Below are 19,594 nucleotides of genomic sequence, written 5' to 3'. Positions count from 1 at the left end.
TGATAGGTATTACGAAGTACCTACGTACTAATTAAATCATAGACATGTCAAAATAAAGCAGCAAAGGTCGTGCATAACTGTGAAACAATAATTTAAATTACGTATTTAATTATGAGACCTTAAGAGCGAAGGTCCCTCCAAGGGTAAATGAAGGGCCTTTTTAATTCAGACTGAAAATTCGAGCATAAAAATGCTACGTTCTCTAAATTGTTAATAAAAGTTAATGCGTATGATGTAAGATTGGCGAACATTTAATGTGAATCGTAATAATTGAGTGTAATGTAATATATTGTCCAGAAATAAAACGACGCGGTCTGATTAAAATTGACCGCTGAGCTGACATTTTACAATGTTGCGTCATTAAACCTGTGAGAGTTGTCTCCTTCTGCTTTATTATATAAAACAAGGGCTTTTTAAGCATTCTATTTAATTCATCTTATAGGTAGCTACATGAGGCACAATTTTAGTGTCTTTATCAAAGAGAATGAGGCCACCTAACTCATGCATATTGGTCAATAAAATGTTTGATTGATATCAAACATGCTGAATTTTGGATCTATCATTATTTTAGTTACACCCAAAATATTCAAACTGACTCTCTAATTACTTTGACTTACAGACTCATAAGACAATAACAGGTATAATTGTTAGCGTTGCTCTCATTGCTGAAATATATCTTTCTAAATTGTGAACAGACTCTAGCATATTATTAATTTTGATTCGCAACTGACGTCAAGCACCCTTCACATTTAGAGAAATAATAAATTCTAATGAACCAATATTCCAGAAGAGGGACTTGAATCTATAATTTCGGTCGACTTTTCATCTCATTACTTTTAGTGACGAAAAAGCTGAAGTTTTATTTGATTTGGCAATGTTATATTTGTGGGTCTAGGTAGGTATACGTTATTGAAAATGCCGTTGTTTTAATAAGTTACGTCAATACAATACGTACGTAATATTTTTCTGTACATTACTTAAATATGTTTCGTGATATTCATATTTTAAGCATGAAATATTTTAAGCAGGAATTGCTCATTTATTAAACGTACATACAAATCTACTACTACTCGCTTTCTTTTGTTTACAGAAAATGTCAAAAACGATACTTTGAAGCACAATATCTGAATCACTAAGACCTAACTAATGGCATCATCAAGGAGGAAACAAGAGCTTCACAAAATGTTACAAGTGTATATTACTGCCACTTGATGACCCACCCACTTGATAAATAATCATCATAATGCTGAGTAGCCTTGACTAAACGAAAGCCACAACGATGACTAAACGTTTATCAGACAATTATGTAAACATCAAAGATACGTATTCCCCGTATGAATTTTTCCACTGGCAATTATAAGAGGTGATGTTGACCTCATTAGTGGGTAGACAGAGCGTAACGTGGCTAAACAAACATTAGCGCAGACAGATAGAGTGCAAACGTTGCGTATCTGTGGTATCAAGTGCTATCGACGCTGATAACAACCGGCCCGAAGATAATCGTCGGCCGACAAGTGTGACACTACATACACGCCCTATAAAGCATGTTATGTCTGCCCTGATTGCCTTTAAAGGAGTTTGCTCTTTGTGTTTGAAATTTGAAAGTCGAATTTCCCTTAAAATCTACTTTTCCGTGGAGGTCCATAAAAGTAAAGCTTTACATAATTATGGTAATAATGCCGTCGTTATTGAGAAAGGCACAACTAACATTTTACAAATGTTGAGAAAATCGAGTTTAAAATATTTTTTGAATTTTGTTAAAAAAAACATGTTTAAAATGTGTTTTTCGAAATTGTTAAAATGTAAAAAATTGTGTTTTTTTTGGTATGTACACAACGATAGCAATATTATATTTTAATTTAAATGGATATATTTAATAATTAGCATAATTCTTTTTAACTTAACATAAAAAATATCAAGAAAGGAGCAATATTATGTTGAAAAGGCACATGTAACCAAATATGCCTTTTCAATGTTAAATTTTTAGTAAAAATTACGATGAAAAGGCATATTTTCTTAATTGTGTCTTTTCATTGTAATTTTTTAAAATGAATATATAGGTGCAGAAAATATTACAATGAATTCATAACGCCGATGTGCCTTTTTATATAACATTTATTAGCGTAGGGGTAAATAGAAAGGGCATAACTGCCAGTTGTGACTTTTCTTTCTACATTAATTGCCAAAATGTTCGTTCCATTAAATATATCGATAGTAAAAAGGTAAAATAAAAGTCACATCATACAATATGCCTTTTTATTGTAATAAAACTTAAAAAGTGATGTAGTTGTGCCCTTTAAGCTTATGCTATCTCTGTTTATTTTGCAGCTAAAAATCCACAAAAAATCAGGCAGATAGGCCTTTTTTTCCTGATTCCGAATATGTATATAACTCATTTTGACAAAAAATGTTAGTTGTGCCCTTTTTCGGTAGCAGGGCAGAATAAAACTCATGAACTCACTATGTCTACAAACCAGCATTCGTGAAGACAGGTCAACTTGTAGACAACAAAATTAAAAATTATTTTGGATAAGATTATTAAACTAATTTGAATAACATTTGATTCATGTCCCATTAGATGCGCTCTACTTTTCCCTTATTCGATGGATGTCCTGCAGTTTTTTTTATCATTTTCTTAATGAAAAAACAATAGGTAAATAAGTTTGCCAATCGTTGGCTAAAGTTCATTTAAAGATACTACTCGTTTCGTGTTTTATGATATTCCGATGTCTCACACATTTATTTAAAGAAGATAAAATTTACTCAGAATGTTATTTTTAGACTGATAATAACCAGACGTAGGTAATTATATTTGCAGCAATAATCTGCGCTTGAAACGTTTTATTAGGCAAACACGACAGGTTGACGCGACGCGGATAGCTCGGAATATAACGCGAAACGAATTTTTACGCTCTTCAAATGTTAAATGTAAGTTTTTGCGGAACAGTAAATGTCAGCTTAGGCAAATAATTAGTATTAATATTATGTGAAGTATTTATTGAAAGTTTTAAAACGTCTAGCCAGATGATGATATACGTAAGTAACTTCTTTTATATCGAGTCTATTCATTCAGGCTTGCTTCAACCAAGTGCACTTGTAAGCGACCGTGTCCATTACATGCTTCATATACACCATAATACGATATTAAAGAACGCTGAAGAAGGTGACATTACCAAATGAATACCTACATAAAAAAATATTTCAGAATAAAACCTTGCAGCAAAATTGCAACAGTAAATATGCAGCACATTATGTATATGTCGTCACGCCCCAGACAACCTTACAGTGCTATCTGGAAATCGCGCCATAGTTCTGCCTCCTTTCCTATCCAATCTCGGCGGAGTCAGAACAGTGACAGACCTATTACTGTCACGAGCCTCGCTGATAAACATCCAGACGAACTACTTGATAGTCTTAACGAATTTTCGGATATCATTTACAATTCATGAAGACTAGTGAAGCATTAGAGGAGATCAATTGATAACAATAAACAGTCGACGGAGATACTAGACGCCTCTCTAAGATAGTTTGCTTTAGTAGTTGACGTTTTAGGGAGACGTGATGATATGAAAATTTTGGATTATGTCCTAAATACCTCAAACTGTTCTAAAGCAGCTTCGAGGAGATTCTAAGGGGTTTGTAGCAATATTACTGATGATTGTTACTTTACCAAAGCAACAATTAATTAAGTACCTACATTAGGTGATTGACTTCTAACAGCCTAACAGACTCAGTTGCGATTGTGCAAACTAAGTAACGAGGCGACCAGACAAAATCACCAGTGATAATAAATATGAGCAATCTGGAGCAAATAACTCGATGAACCATAAAAATAAGATATCACGAATTGTAGGAATACTTAATTCATCAAACAAGTATGAAACTTGTGAAATGGGTCGGTCCGAGTCCATCATTTTTATATTAAGATTCTAAACCTTGGAAAGGGAGGCATGTGCTTACTGCCTGTTGACTACTTATGTGTGTATTAGCAATTTAGACTACATATTTCAGACGTTATTTTATCAACGGTCTTTATGAAAGTTGTATTATCTACATTTGTGAATTAAGTAAGGCACTTCATTTAAGAGACAATCAATACTTTATCTAGTCACGGTTTATAAGATAATTTTGATCAAGGCTTATTCATTTAATCATCCCAGCTCTGTTAGTTTTGAATAAATATAAGTTGCCTGCAAAAGTCATTGAGACAGGTTCGCGTGATGCAAGGCTTGCTTCACAAGGCAACGAGATAAAAAATCACCCGTTTTGAGATGTTATCGACTGCAAACTGAAATTACCCACATGTAAATAAGACACTTTAGCCTCTTAAGATCTAATCTGTAACGCCAGAAGACAAAGTTTTGTTAACGATGAACAGTAGTACAATTATCCTGAAAATTGCAAGCTACGGCGTATACCTACACAATGGCTCTATCATTAAAACGTGTGTTCGCAGCCGATGTATTTAAAGTGTGACCGACATTAATTCCTCGCTTCATGCACACTGCGTTTTAATTATGTATGTTGGGTGGCGCTGTGGTGTGTAGTTGCAGTCAGGTGATTACGAGGTGTCATAGGCCACGTAAACTTGGCGGTGGTCAGCTGAGGCTGCGGCAGACGGTGGCGGCGCGGGCACGACGAGGCTGACTCACGCGCCCGCTGTCTGCCCGTTGTTTGGCGCTGCCGGCGGCGGCCGCGGCGCGAACTAGGCGCGCGCCCTCGCGCCGACCTTGCCTCGACACGGATTTATTGATGCGTCACTACGAGACACGACGCATGCCGCTTGACGGCTCGCCTCCACTTACGTGCCGGGTTACGTGCAGGTTTGTTCAGCGGAACCAATCCAACTAGCGGACCACCAATTTGTTCCACACAGGATTCCTAAATATTTTAGATTATTTAAATTGCACTAGGTATCTTGTTACAGACTAGACGTTTACCTCGCTGACAATAGACAACGCAATTTTAAGATAATTTATATAATGATGGATGATGATTATGTTGTAAAAATTGTTTTGACCCAAAATACTTGTGAGACGACGCTGGTACACCGAACAGTCGACGCGAGATTGTGTTGCTGAAATAAAACAAAAAATTCGCACGCTATTCATTCCAATAATCAGTACTGGGATTCTATAAAACTCGATCAACAACTCGCATTTCACTTCGATTCGTAATGTCATTTCATACTTTAGGGGAGGTAGGGGAGGGATGGGCACTTTTTCACAATTTATTGCATAAAAAATCAGATTTTACAGATCATTATCAACTTTTATTGCCATTTCTTATATTCGGCTAGATATAATGAAAGAGCTTTCCTAAAAATTACAATCAGTTTCAACATTACGAGATATTTAAACGGTTTTATTTAGCTCACCCCGTTTGTTTTATTATTTATTCTTGGATCAAATTTAGTAATTCAAATTTCACCCTCTTCCTGTCAACCGATTGGTCTGAAATTTTGTATACACCTTTAATTAAATCCAATATGGCCGCCGGCACAAAATGGCACAGCCCCCTCAATATGGGTATCAAATGAAAGGGCTACACAAGTAGAATACTGTCAGCAACCCCAGCGGGGCGCAACAGGGCCAAGGCCTGCCTGCACGTCGATTCTATAAAATTCGAACAACAACTCGCATTTCACTTCGCTATTCACTCTCACTTCGCATTCGATTCAGAACGACCTTGATTTTGCATTCTGTAAACATCACCTAATCACTTGCGAAGTGAAGTGAGCTCGACATCGACCAATGCTGTGCTAGTGACTTCCCCACTCGACAAAATGTCAACCGAGATTAATCAGTTTTTAATTTTATCAGTTTTGACATAGAATTTTAGCTAAATATGATGTTTTAGTTATAATTTGTTATTGTAAGGAATTTGAGGCAGCTTTTAAGTATAAAATAAACAGAAATCTCTAAATTCGTGCTGTGAATATAATCTATGCTTACCCTACGAAAAAAAATACTGACAGCGCCAATACCATTATTAATCTGTGGACAATATTTTCTTCTCTTCTGTCATAGAGGAAAGTAATATATCGGGTATCTTCTGTCTTCATATTGTGTTTAAGCTTGTTTGTTTTCGCCGGTTTTCGCCGTAATTGTGATAAAATCATGAAGTAATTTTATATTTCTTGTTATAAAATTAAAAATAATATTAATTAAAGAAGTGTTTATTTTATTAATCCAACAATAATTTCAGTCCAAATGACAGGTCGTCTCACCCTTCGTCGGCTCAGGTTGAAACTCTGGTTGAGTTTATGGAGCAAAACCCTGGCCTGGCGAAGGGTTTCGTGAGAACGCAAAATGCCAGAGAGCGAAGTCGAAGCCAGTGGGAGGAATTAGCCGTGCGCTTAAACAGTATAGGTGGCACCATCAAAACCCACAAACAGTGGACCAAGGTTAGCAGTATTTTTTTTTGCCTCGACGTTTTGTGGGCTTTATCAGGGGCAGTAAATCAGACTCCAGTTGGTCAATTAGCTCCTTTGACAATCTATATATGCTCACATAGTCATCATCGCGAGTTAATAAAGGTAAACTACGAATTCTAGCAGATTGTTGACGCTTTTCTAAATTATCTAAAGCATGAGCTTCTTCTAATAAAGATTTAAGCAAAAACATTCTAGCCATCGTTAAATGTAGGCACTTAATCACTTTAAAACACTTAGAACTTTATTTAAACACTATTTTAAATATAATAGTCTCTAGATCAAGTTGGCAACGGTACCTGAAACAAGATTCTATAAAGGATTTTTCGCGCAGATTTATAACCTCACAAATTTTCACTGACGAAGAAAAGCCTCCCTACCATAGAGAGCATTGGACACTTTTGACTTAGTTTATGAAAAAAAAATCGGTAAAAAAACTTTTAAGTTAAACGGTTTTATCTTATGTGCACTGAAAACTAGAAAATAAAAAATAGTTACTTACCTGTCAACCTACGTAGGTGGTCCCGGTCATATTAGACTAAAATAAAAACGTGGGGCCCATTAACTATTGCTGTAGTACTCTCTTCTAAAGGTATAATAGGTGTGGATTGCATCGACTTACTATAATTGTAACTGGAGATTTTGACAATCAATAATTAATAATAGAAAATACACATACCTTTCATTAGTTTTCTCTTTATAACGATCCGAAACCGCGACAAAATATTTAAGTACTTTTACGAGTGTTTGTTCTTGACAACTCACAGAAATGACAGATAGTCTATGGATGAACACCGTTACCAGTCGGTAACGTAAACTACCCAATTAAAAAAAAACAAAACTATGATCAGAAATCAGAATAAAAGGACCCCCCTTTTATTCTGATTTGATCATGTCTCCCAACTGCCCATCTCTCCCCTACCTCCCCTATAGATAGACAGATTTTGACAAATCTGTCAAAATCTCGACTTTGATTTAGTTCAACTTGTCAACACGCTCGATAGTGAAGCGCTAGTGTAGTTTGACAATGTCAATCACGAAACTTTAAGGTAGAATTCCGTGGGTCGCGATTGTCGCAGCCGCGCGCGACAAAAGTCAACCTATGAAAATGTATGGCACCGCTGCCGAGGGCTGCGACAGTCGCGCGCGGACGACGAATTTCGTGAGCCGCTCGCGGCCGTACGCTTCTCAACATGGTCTAGCGCTTAATAACATCTATAGAATTTTAGTAAAACCAGAATTAAATTTTTGACAATGCCGCGAGCAGCTTACGAAATTCGTCGGCCGCGCGCGACTGTCACGGGCCTCGACAACGGTGCCATACATTTTCAAAGGTTGACTATTGTCGCGTCCACGGAATTCTACCTTTAGATCGAAGTCGAAGTGAGAGTGATGTCGAAGTGAGTTGTGATATTTTATAGAATCGACATGCAGATAGGTATTATATTTGATTTGCATTTATAGATCAATAAAAACAACTCGTAATTAGATACATTTGCAACCAAAAACTGCAAATATCACATTGACATTTTAAAACCGGCCAAGTAAGACCTGAGACTCTTGCGCAGAATGCAGAAGGTTCCACATACTTAAACTAAGTATTGCTGTAGTTTTTGCAAACACTTTTGTGATTGCAATATTTTCAACCTTATTTTATTAGGTTGCCTGCTGTCAGGGGTCTTTCAGATAGTTGCTAATATTATTTAGTTTAAAGCACGGATTACTTAACAAATTACTCAAGTAACACTGAAACATGGATTTAAATATATATATATCAACTCCAATTACATTTTTTTTTATTACAGATCCTTCAGAAATTCCTTTATTAACTTACAAAAAAAATATATTATTGAATACAGAACTCGAAACCCTTTATGGAAAATAATAGTTGTACAGAATCGTCGGAACCCGTCCGTCAGTTGTGTGAGCGGGTGTGGAGTGACGTGATGATTGCAACAGCGCGCGCCCCACGTCGCCGTCGCGTCGCCATCCGTCGCGAGGATCCCGGTAGCCTGCAGGCTTTCACGGACATCGCTGTCTCTGAAAAACTGCGATACACTCGGCCATTCGGATTAAGCAAAAATAATAGCCTTAAATATAGTACTACTACTACTATTTATGGCACATTTTATTATAATAAACAAAAACAATAACGGTTGCTTACTATTATGTACTTTGAAGCTGGATCCGCTCCTGATTTCTCATCAGCCAAAACTGGGATCGATTTAATATCAAATCAGAGAATATTAGTCTAATAATCTGAAAACAAAGTGGCTGAAAACCTAGTTCTAGCTGATGAGAACTAGGATACAAATATACCCTGGCTTCGGATGCGTGGCTACACCTAGTTCTAGCCGATATAATGAAGACTACCTCTTACTCTATCTAATCGAAAATATGAGGATACAACCAACTTTAGGCATATGTGCCCGGCTATACCCTGCTTCAGCCGGCTAGAATTAGGTGTAACCGCACTTTCGGCTTGAAAGTCTTGATAAATACATGACGAAGAGTCTTTAGCAGTGTTACATACGATACACTGCAGTCTACGATACGCACTCACTGCTACTCGCAGATTTAATGGCCCATAACCACAGTGTCGGAACTCTAGTAGCCCGATGATATAATGGCTGAAAGCAGGAATAGGTACTTTATTTCCTATCTAAAGTTACATTACTTGTAGGGAGGAACGTTTTACGTTTGTAGATGATCGCCGGAAATACTTTTTATTGTTTTCCTATTGAAAGGCTATTTTACTCTATTTTACAATGCCTTTGGACTTTTGGACTATGAGTTAGGTGCATAGAATATAGACGGATTTTTTGTTTCTATTTGTTTTTGTTCAGTACTTAACTTCTCATTCAGGATGCGTTTGGATCCTGTAGGTATGAACTTGAGTAGTTTACTTAAAATCTAAAACCCTTTGACACCTTTATGCTGTCAACTAGTGCTAGTGAGCCCGAGTGAACCTGAAGTTTCAGTTACGTTATGGTGATCTTTACAATCTTAAGTAAGTAGGTGTGAGTAAGGTTAGTTACGTCAATTGAAACATTTTTTAATGAACTACTCATCAAATCATTTGAACTGGTCAGACCCTTCTGACTTGTCTGTCATTTGTATATTTAGGAATGTATCTAGTTATGTCTCGTCATTTCGTTTTAGAGCTCGTAAAATGTTTAAATGGGATGGTCAACGTTGGCTGCTCCGCGTGCATATTGCGACTGAGTGCACATTGCACGTCAATTTACAAACTTTGAGATTACGAGTGCGACGTCAATGCACGGATTATTCGAGAAGAGTGAATTGATGTACTTAAGTGTGGGGTGAGGGGTGCGGCGCGGGGCGGTGCACGTTGCATTCGATGCACCACGGTGTACAATGCACCCGGGGCGTCGCCCGGCGCCCCCGCTGGCCATTGCCACCGATTTCACCAGCACTTACGAACTCTTTACATTACGTTATCCGTTGGACATGTGAAGAGAAATCTGCAAACGAAGTCGTTTTAAATGTCTGCAATGCACCTTTTTTAAAGAAATACATACTTAATGCACACTTAAGAATAAATAAAAATCAGCACTCAATTTAAGGGCTTGCTGTTTTTCTAAAGGTATTGTCAGATTTCAAAGCAAATTAAGCATTCATATTCTACCTGTAACTCACAATCAATGTATAACAAATGATATATTAAGATTCAATAATTAAGAATGATTTGCATAATAAGTACTTAGGTGATAAAAACATTGATCAATGGCTAACCATACATATAGTTACATAGGAAACATAATTATTATTATCTGCAGCATTGTTGACAAATTTTATCTGTATAATTGGGAATAATGCATAGGTAGGTACCTATCATAAGTACGTACTACAGCTTATTAGATTTTTGCCAATAATATACAGAGCTCATTTACATAAATGAAAATAAGCAACATAGGATATATAGGAGGTTTATCTTTAACATCTCGTTGACTGACAAAACAACGACATTAATATTTTACGATCAACATTGAATGCAAAATGCATCACGTTTATAAGTTGTCTGTGCTACTTTGTAATAAAATGAGGGAAAGTCGTTAATTCGGTTCATTAAAACTTGCATATCGACATAAAAAGAACGTTAAAATTATTCCGAGGTCTGCTACTTTGTACAGGTTACAACACTTAGGTGCTACAGTAATATATCTGAAAGAAACGATCCTACTGGAGAACAATTTGCTAGACTAGGAGAGAAACCGAATAAAACTAGCTAACACACAAGTACCTGTAACGTTGCTGTCCGGTTGATTTATAGAGCACTTCTACTTGCAGGCCCTAATGCTGCTCTCCGCCAGTGGAGGCTTTAATTATCTATTGCGGTAATAGAATAACGTATATACGAACGTAGACTGTTATGTCCTTTGTCATGAAAATATTAATATCAGAGGCTTCTAGAATATCATATTACAAATAGTAAAATATTTCAGCTCGGTACCGTTTCTCGGTTACCGTATAGTCATTATTTTGTCATGTAGATAATATTATATGACAAGCTTATTATGTCTTCATTTCATGTCGGCGAATGGTATGGACATTTGTGAAACTCGAAGTCAACGACCCCGCGGCCAGGGCTCAGAAATTGGTTAAAGAGTCTTTTAAGGCATTTTTGTGCATATTTGACAAAGCTTACGAGTTGCCATGCTCGAATGTGTGCAATAAAAAGGCTCGATTTATCGTGCTCTGTCGTTATAGCCGACATATAAAATATTTGACGGTAAATAAATTACGTGTTTGCTGTCTCAGGCACACATAACATTTTATACTAAATTTATTGGCGAATGAATTAAGCAATCTTACAATGTATGGGACAGTATAATCCGCTTTACTGGCACATATATTTTTATATAAAAACAGGGCTTGGAAATAAAGTTTGAAACGATGTTGAAAATAAAACATTACTGCTGTACCAATATTATTTAACAGTTTATGGAATTATCACGGAGGAGAAAATTATACTCAAAAGTCCCAAAAGTTTTTAGACATTAGTTTCATATTGATTAGAATATGTGTAGAAGTAATTACCCATCTGAAATCATAAACTCTTTTAACGTATGGTATACCTACCTCATTAGCACTTTGGCTCATGTAAATATGTAAATTTAAAAAAGAACTAAGTAATTGTTTTAAACGAGCAGTAAGTACATTAGGACGGAAATGTGTCGTCGGAGCGTTAAGATGGAAGTCCTGTTCGGGCAGCGCCGCGTGAAAAGCCACGCGCTGCACCGGACGCGCGCTAAAACACCAAGCTTGTTGCACCTCCCTCCCCTCACCGGAGCACCACATCCCTCTTCACTCATCGAATTTGCACTTTACAATAAGTGATATTTTGAACAAAATTACTGCTTTCAAAAATTCAAGGTTTCAATAACTTATACGTTTTCGGATTGGTAAGGTCAGGAATATATTGTGTAGTACTTATTAATTACCAATCTCATAATCATACGGAAACAAGAAATACTCATTGGTTGTCTGATTTCACAGTTGCAATTGTTTATTTCCAATAGCACACGGATATATGGGTTACGATGACGCCATTTCATACCGAAAAACTTTCATGCCTAGGACTGCTATTTTAAGGATTCTGAATCGGTTTTTGATGGGCGTTACGAATAGCTGTAGCAGAGGTACCTAAAAATTGAGATAATCTGCGGTAATTAAGGACCCCCGAAGAGACTGGAAGCCAACTTCAAAGTATTTAGTTGGGAGAAGGCTTTATAATAAACATTTGATATTTTTTCTGCTAAATCATATTATCCGCTTTGAACAATGATGATGTGATATGCTTAGAAAGATGATGACATTTTACGCAATTTTAACGTAAACTTATCATTAATTACACACATACGACAAAGTTAGGTATTGATCAAATAATGATGTAAGTAAATCGCAGTTACCGTCAAGCACACCTAACTGATAAAAGATCATTTCCTCCTAATTTACATCAGATTTCTTGACTTGTAAGTATTTCATTAATTGCAGCACTTTTCAAATTATATAATTGTTAATGGACGCTAGGGCCGACTGCACCTCTCCAGGCCTCTCCTCTCATAAAGATGGAATGAACGTAATCACTGCGCGTTACAAGGTTGATTGAAGATTTCAGACAGTCCAGGGTTTCTCAACTTCTTTTTGTACTTACTTTACTAGAAGTTAAGTCATTGGTGTCCAAAATACGCTTGTAAATTAGGTACGTACATATAACTTATTATTAATTACTTTTTAAGAATCGGAATTAACTTATTTGTAAGTTTTTAATTACAATTTACCTTAAAACCATTGGTTTTTCTAACATTTTGAAGAGTAACGTTAAGAACTGGACGTTAAGTTAAATTCGTGACAAGTACTTTTTATTTATTCGATAACTTCCCGGCAAGGTTATCTAAGGGTTATCTTTACGGTCCAAACGACGGAATTTAATTACCTTAATTTATAATTAACTATGTTTATGCCCTGCGTTAGTACATTCTTAGTGCAAGACGAAAATTTCGCAGCTGAACGATTAAAAGTTTTGTCTACAACTACCATTTTTAGACTAGAAAATATAGACTTAATTTCTTCTTTTTGAAGTTGGTTAAAAAGTAAACTGATCGTCAACAAACCAGTGACATCGCAACGTCCTTCTCGCAGTATTGGTTAATTAGAGCGCCATCACATACACTAGGTCGCGTTTGCCCAGCGTTGGCGTAAGCTTCGAGGCAGTGCAAGACTAAAAATGCATACAGGTGCGCAATTCTAGCCCCAGTCGACCTTACCTATTTCTTCTATGTATAAGAGAAGAGAAGAGTAGAAGTATGAGGTTGCTCCTGCTGTTGATGGTCCTTCTACAGCAACTGATCTATTGATGCCCGCACAATTTCAGAAAAACTGATCGGAAAATCCACGAGTGACACGACATTGTACACGCGTCCTAGCAACATGTCATTGTACATGAAAGCCAAATATTACAATACTCTTTTGTGTGACGCTAACGTCTGCCGTAAATTGTATTTAAATGGATACCTACGTAAGATAATGATATTTTTATAGATCTGGTATCAACATATTAACTTTATTACCCATATTAAATAAGATATACGATAGCATTTTATTGTTTTAAGGCATTATTATTATGGGATTTTCAGATGCTCTAAATATTTAAGGAAGGCATAAGGGCCCAGCAAATCCATGAAGTGTTAATAAATGTAATATGAAACGCCTCTTTTGTAGTATCTGATGATCGACGAAACAGATGCTTCAGGCGACTGTCTTATCAAGCCCAAAACTATTCACGACGCCACCACTGCACAGAGCTGCGGGTTGGGTCGATAAACATAATTAAAAATTGAACGTCGGCTGCAGTCTGGCTGCAAAAAGTGGTCAATGATATTGAGTGCAGAGAGGTCGTGGTCACAATATGATGACGCGGCGCCAAGCCGAGACGACGACCGTTGTCCTTGCAATGACACCACCGCGCACTTGTCTCAAAACGATTAACAAGAAGACAATCGCTATCAGGTTTAGCCTTTTGATCATGGATAGCCTGTTTACCCGACTGCGTCTCGCAAAGGAAGGTAATATGTTTATCAGCTTACGAGGGCTAGTCTATACTTTTGTGGCAAGTTTAGACCAAACACGTGACTTGATAAACGGTACCTTGGATTGACTTGGAAAGCATAAAAACATGAAAAAATCAAAATAGCCACATAACATACAAGAAATTGACAGTTAAGCTTGCTATTGAAAGAAAATTTATATTAAAATCCTACCCATATATATACCTAACAATGTGACTTAGGTATACATAATTTCTTGTGCTAGGTATGCACCCCTTTTAACACTACATCTCGAATCAGCGAAGAGGTTAGGGGACTATACTCCCCGGGAAATTTATAGAGGCTCTATGGTTGGACTTTTTTTTTCTTCTTAAAAAAATGTCTTCTTAATTTTAAATTGTATTTCGAACATTTGTTTTATTCAGATTTTTTTATGTATCTGTGGACATAAAGGCATGGTTGTCAGCAAGAGCATCGGATTGCAGCGAGCAGGGGCGCGGAGGTCGCGCGGGTCGTTGCGGGCGAGGGCGCATCGCTTGCAGCGCCCTCTGTGCCCTTGCGGACGCACGGTGCATGCACCCTGGCTGCTACCAGTCAGGCAGTAAAAGAAAAACCATTCTGTGCTGCTGTGGAATTTGGGCGCTGATTGCGAGAATTTTGTAGATCGTGTGGACTTGTAGAATAGAAAATACTGCAAAGAACTGATTTGTTTTATGAACATAGTGCCGAAATCCTACCTTATAAGTTACTTGGAAAAGAAATTTTTATTAACTATTTTTAACACGGACACACATTATTTATACCATATTTTTATTTTTCAGGAACGTGAAATCAATAACTGATTCACCTATTGTAGTCTTCCTTCAGGTTATTTTCAGTTCACACTCAGGTACAACAGCGCTGAGTTAATCCTTCTGTTTGGCGAAAAAAGTAAATTTCCCGTCACGTTCCAGCAAAATTTCCTCTGTTCAGTGTAGTTTAACTTCTACGCATGCGACAATGATAATCTACTTAGCTTTCCTTTTGTTTCGCGTTTAAAGGCCATTTACCTTCACGTTGCAGATAAGAATGTTTAATAAAGAAATGTAGTTGTCTTACTAGTTTTCCTTGTCTGTGGGCCTGCATCGCCCCACCCCGCTGACGTACGCCCCTCCCCGGCCCCGGTACGCTCACATCGTCGTGATGCTGCATTTTAATAACGTTTTTGACTTACATGTCCAGCCAGGACGGGAAAACTGTTGTTTTTCTTATTTCATATCATTCTCTTTACATGAAGCTGCCCATTATAATATTGGGCGTGGCTTATGCTTTTGCACCGGATTATTCTTGCAGTATTTTTGTATTCAATTCTATGTGATATGCTTAGTTTATTATGTAGATACCAACTGCTGCAATGCACAAACAAACGTTGGAGGGAAGACTCGGATAACTTCCTCGCGAACTGGACACAAAAACCACGTAGCGATAGATGAAAAGCTATGGGGGAGGCCTTTGCCAAACAGTGGGACATCATAGGCTAAATAAAGATTTTTTTGAATTATTGTTTCACTGACCTAGTCAGGTAATACAATTGATATGCAGGTGATTCTAAATGGACTTCAAGTTTCAAGACACCTGCTACGAACTCTGTTAAAGAAATGTTACCAGACAGCCTGCCAGATGTTTGATAAATAAGTAACTACTTACTTAATAAGGAAAACTGTCTGTGTACTGCTCTAATCTGAGGTCTGTAACGATAGACGAAAGATATTGAATAAACTATTTTACTACTATAAGTTCTGTACCTACTACGCCAAAAAATAATGATTATACAAAAGTCATGGAGAGGTCTAATGCCTCTCCATAGAGTTTTTCATAGAGGCTTAGACCTGGAAGGGTATAAGTTTTCGCAAAAAAAACTTGGCACGCGTTATGGGGCTACACTCTGTTGTAAGGTTATCATAAGTACGTAACACGCTCTATAAATTGATGTCAACGCCTCTCTGTATGGCCGCTTAACAAATTTAATTCACAATAAGCACAAGACTTTTGTGCGTCCGCGCACAATACCTATTCAGATTTATTGAGGAGCTGAATCGGTAATCGACTATCTACCCGGTCGGTAACCCTTCATTATCAATGCAGCAAAAGGATGGTATTATGAAATCAACAAAAAACTCTTTGTTCTCTGCCTTTGTTACGTACTTAGGTATGTAAAAGATGTTTTGCATACTTTGACGCTTTTATGAATATTAGCAATGGAAGGTAAATTATAATTTACAGTTTGTAAAAAAAATATCCGTAGATGGTAGATACTTCAACAATTTATTAACCATTGGATCAACCGCGATACGGTTACCCAGTACTCTTAGGGCTTGTTGTTCCATTCCAATATCACCCAGAATTTAATTTTCAATGGTTTTATTTTTTTAAACATGCATCTATAATGCCAGGGCTATCGAAGCCTGAGATTCGAAGATTATCCAGATCGATAAATGTCTTAGTAATGTAACACTTTATCACACCTGCAATTTCTTCTATTTTAAGCATGGTTACTTGTCAGGTACTTATATCTACTTAGGCATTATGATAGGTCTTGAGTATTTTTTTAATAGCTTCTGTTACATAGTTGATGTTTACGAGTGTTGAGGTACTTGACGTTGTATGGTAGATATGTATAGTAGCTACTGAAGAGTGCCACTGGTAAACTCCTGTCCCTAAGCCATATTTAATAAAGTAAAAGCAAAGATCTCATGTTATTACATTTTAGCAATGTGTCAAATCAAATCTTGATCCACGGCACTCTTTTGAAATATTAGACCTGCCTATATGTAAAAGTATACACTATAATTTTGAAAACAATAGTCTAATGTCATAGACAATGACCCCTGAAAAAGGTTTGTTAATGAAACGCGAATGCATCGGCGGGCCGCGGTCAACGCGTCATTATGCCGAATAGTTCGGCGACGGTGTCAGGTGCAGCCGACCTCGCATGGTCGCCATGCCGTCTGCTGTCTAGAGGACACGCGGTCAGGTCGACCATCAATTCACATTAGACGTCACTGAATTCGACACTGAAAACTACAAGTCTCATAGCTGAGCCTCTACTTCAACAAATTGTTTGCAATCTAATAAGCTCTGACAGTTATATTTTTCTTTTTCAACAAGAGTTTACTTGCATTCATTCTGTTTATAAGTTTGTAAATTGACATCATTAATTTATATGACGAATATTATTTACTAGCTGTCCTCCGCGGTTTCACCAGCAAGAGTACCAGATAAAAAAAGCCTAAGTTACTCCTGATTACATCAGCTGTCTGTCAGTGAAAGTCCCAGAATCCCAAAGTTTCAAGATTTTCCGGAACAAACAGACAGTAAGACAATAATTTAAAACAATGTGGTAAATTTTGTCGTATGTCCCGTGTTTGCCACAAAGTCTTTCTTACTAGACTCTTCATCTTCCCAATCTGTTCCCAGTTTTTGGGGTCGGCCCAATATATGTGTTCCACTTCTATTCTTCTCTGCCACTCATATTAAGTCATATCAGACAAACATTACAAATTGCTTAGAAGAAATACTCATAATCATACTTTATTGCTGAAGATATAATGAGTATTACAGCGATAATGTTGGAAGCTATCCACCCGCAGTAACAAAGAGTCATTCTGTACAAACGAAGCAACAAATGTTACATTGAGATTGAAACATCTCATTGAGTGATTCTGTTTCAATGAACGGCTGGGAACGGCGGCTTGTAGACTAAATAAACATGAAAGCACGTAAATATTTCCTCGTCTGGTCTGTCTTAAGAAATCGAGACGCAGACAGTAAACACTACATTATTAAGTACTTACATAATACGAATGCTTTTGCAGCGCATCTTTTAGGCAATCTAAGAACGTTTTTCGTAATTGCTGATCAATTTGACTCTTCAGAAATTGAGTGTATTGTTACAAGCGACGTGATTTATGGGGAAGAAATTAATTTCATTTTTAAACAACATTACAGGTGCATTTTCCTGCATTTCGTGTGATTAACTTATCAGACGTAACGTGAATAATGTTTTGTCTTTGTTAAAAAAAAAAACCTCTGACAAAATGGTAGGTATTACAATCAATTTGTCATGAAAAGTGCAAAATTAAACTGAAGATCTTAAGAGAGTTATATCATAGAGTCTACGTGTGAATAACATAACTATCTAATTCAACATGAAACCAAATCACAAAGCAAATTGAAAATTGGAATAAAATAATTCAAGTTGTCTAATCAATACAGTATGACTAGACGTTATTGCGTGTATTTAACACGACTTTCAGCTTCATTTATCGAGTGTCGAGACGAGAAAGGAAGGGGTCGCGAGGGTGGCGGGTTGCGATGACGCCGCCTGGGGTCAGACGGCGGCGTTCAAGGTTAAGGCCGCCCCCCCCCCTCGCACGCACGCCCTAATGATACTTATACACAACCCACTGACGCACCTGCACCCTGCACCCAACCCTTTCAATAAGCTCCGTTTAAGTCTAAACTTGATATAATGTTTTTGCTGTTTCATCTTCAATTATGGTCATCTATATACTGTGCTGTTATTGTTTAATTAACCTGTTAGTATTTTACCGTTTGTTTTTAAATAAAATTAATCTTTTATTATGTTTGGCTAAATTAATTGTAATAAATAGAAACTAATTTTAAACATTAACCTGTCTATGTGAATTTTTGTAACCTGTATGTGTTAACGAATCATTGTCAATTAATTATTATTGTTGGTGTAGATGACGAGCAGTTTATTTCATACATTATGTCTTTCATGATAAATACTACTACATTGTAGTGACCTTAATGTAAACAATAATTTAGAATTAACTACTGTCTGTGACATCAGAATTGCTAAATGTCGTTGACGGCTGAGCGCTTACAATAGCATGGAAACTGTAATTTTCCCGACAAACAAAGTAACCACGTTGAAAAATATGCAAAACGTAAAACGCGTGCAACAATACGACATTAGTTTTCCTATTATCAATCATAGCAATCAAAACTTTTACCGACGTCGACTGCAACTGCTGTTCGCTCTCTCTCACCTGCATTGGCATCTATGAGTATGAAAAGGCACCATTATCGACTTTGTTTCTGCATATAGGAAGCGGTGTCGTGCCTACTGAGCGTGCATAACTTTGGTCTGGCAGACTGTCCGACGTCGCAGACGAAATGCTATTAAGTGACGTCACGGGCTACCTTGTATAAGGGGACGCGTAATCGCGCACTGCCGCCGCCGCTGTCATGCAACCGAGCTAATTGTGTAAACAGCACGCATTCAATAACAAATTCATTTTATCGTTAATGTCTGTATTGTGTCTATCTTCAATTACGTCTGCAGTTTTTACTGAAGACTATACAGGTTCCTGAAAATTTTCCGATGTAATTTTGAAACAACGGCGTTATCAAATACTTCGTACTTATTACCTTTTCCATGATTAAATGTCAAATACTAGCATAGTATGTTTACTGTAATAATGAGTCAGATTTTTTATTTCTATTCAATTATTCTAAACACTCAATACAAAAAAAATGATATAGATGTTATTATTTTTGTCTAATAGCCAAGTAGACTGAATCC

The 19,594-nt window shown here is 36.9% G+C and overlaps 1 protein-coding gene across 2 annotated transcripts in view; it reads left to right on the top strand.

Moving 5' to 3' along the window:
- The first annotated feature begins 2,849 nt into the window (after positions 1–2,849).
- The window catches only part of LOC124635216, a 31,247-nt gene continuing 14,502 nt past the window's right edge, over positions 2,850–19,594 (top strand). Inside the window, exon 1 of one of the 2 annotated variants that reach the window (XM_047171044.1) lies at positions 2,850–2,928. In XM_047171044.1, the coding sequence (XP_047027000.1) occupies positions 2,927–2,928 (2 nt within the window). In that variant the 5' untranslated portion in view covers positions 2,850–2,926. Of the gene's footprint in view, positions 3,037–19,594 lie in introns of both variants that reach the window. The other variant, XM_047171045.1, reaches the window with a different exon arrangement.

The sequence above is a fragment of the Helicoverpa zea genome, chromosome 12 (genome assembly GCF_022581195.2).
Source record: "Helicoverpa zea isolate HzStark_Cry1AcR chromosome 12, ilHelZeax1.1, whole genome shotgun sequence".
NCBI lineage: Eukaryota > Metazoa > Arthropoda > Insecta > Lepidoptera > Noctuidae > Helicoverpa > Helicoverpa zea.
This window is presented reverse-complemented; position numbering and strand designations above follow the sequence as displayed.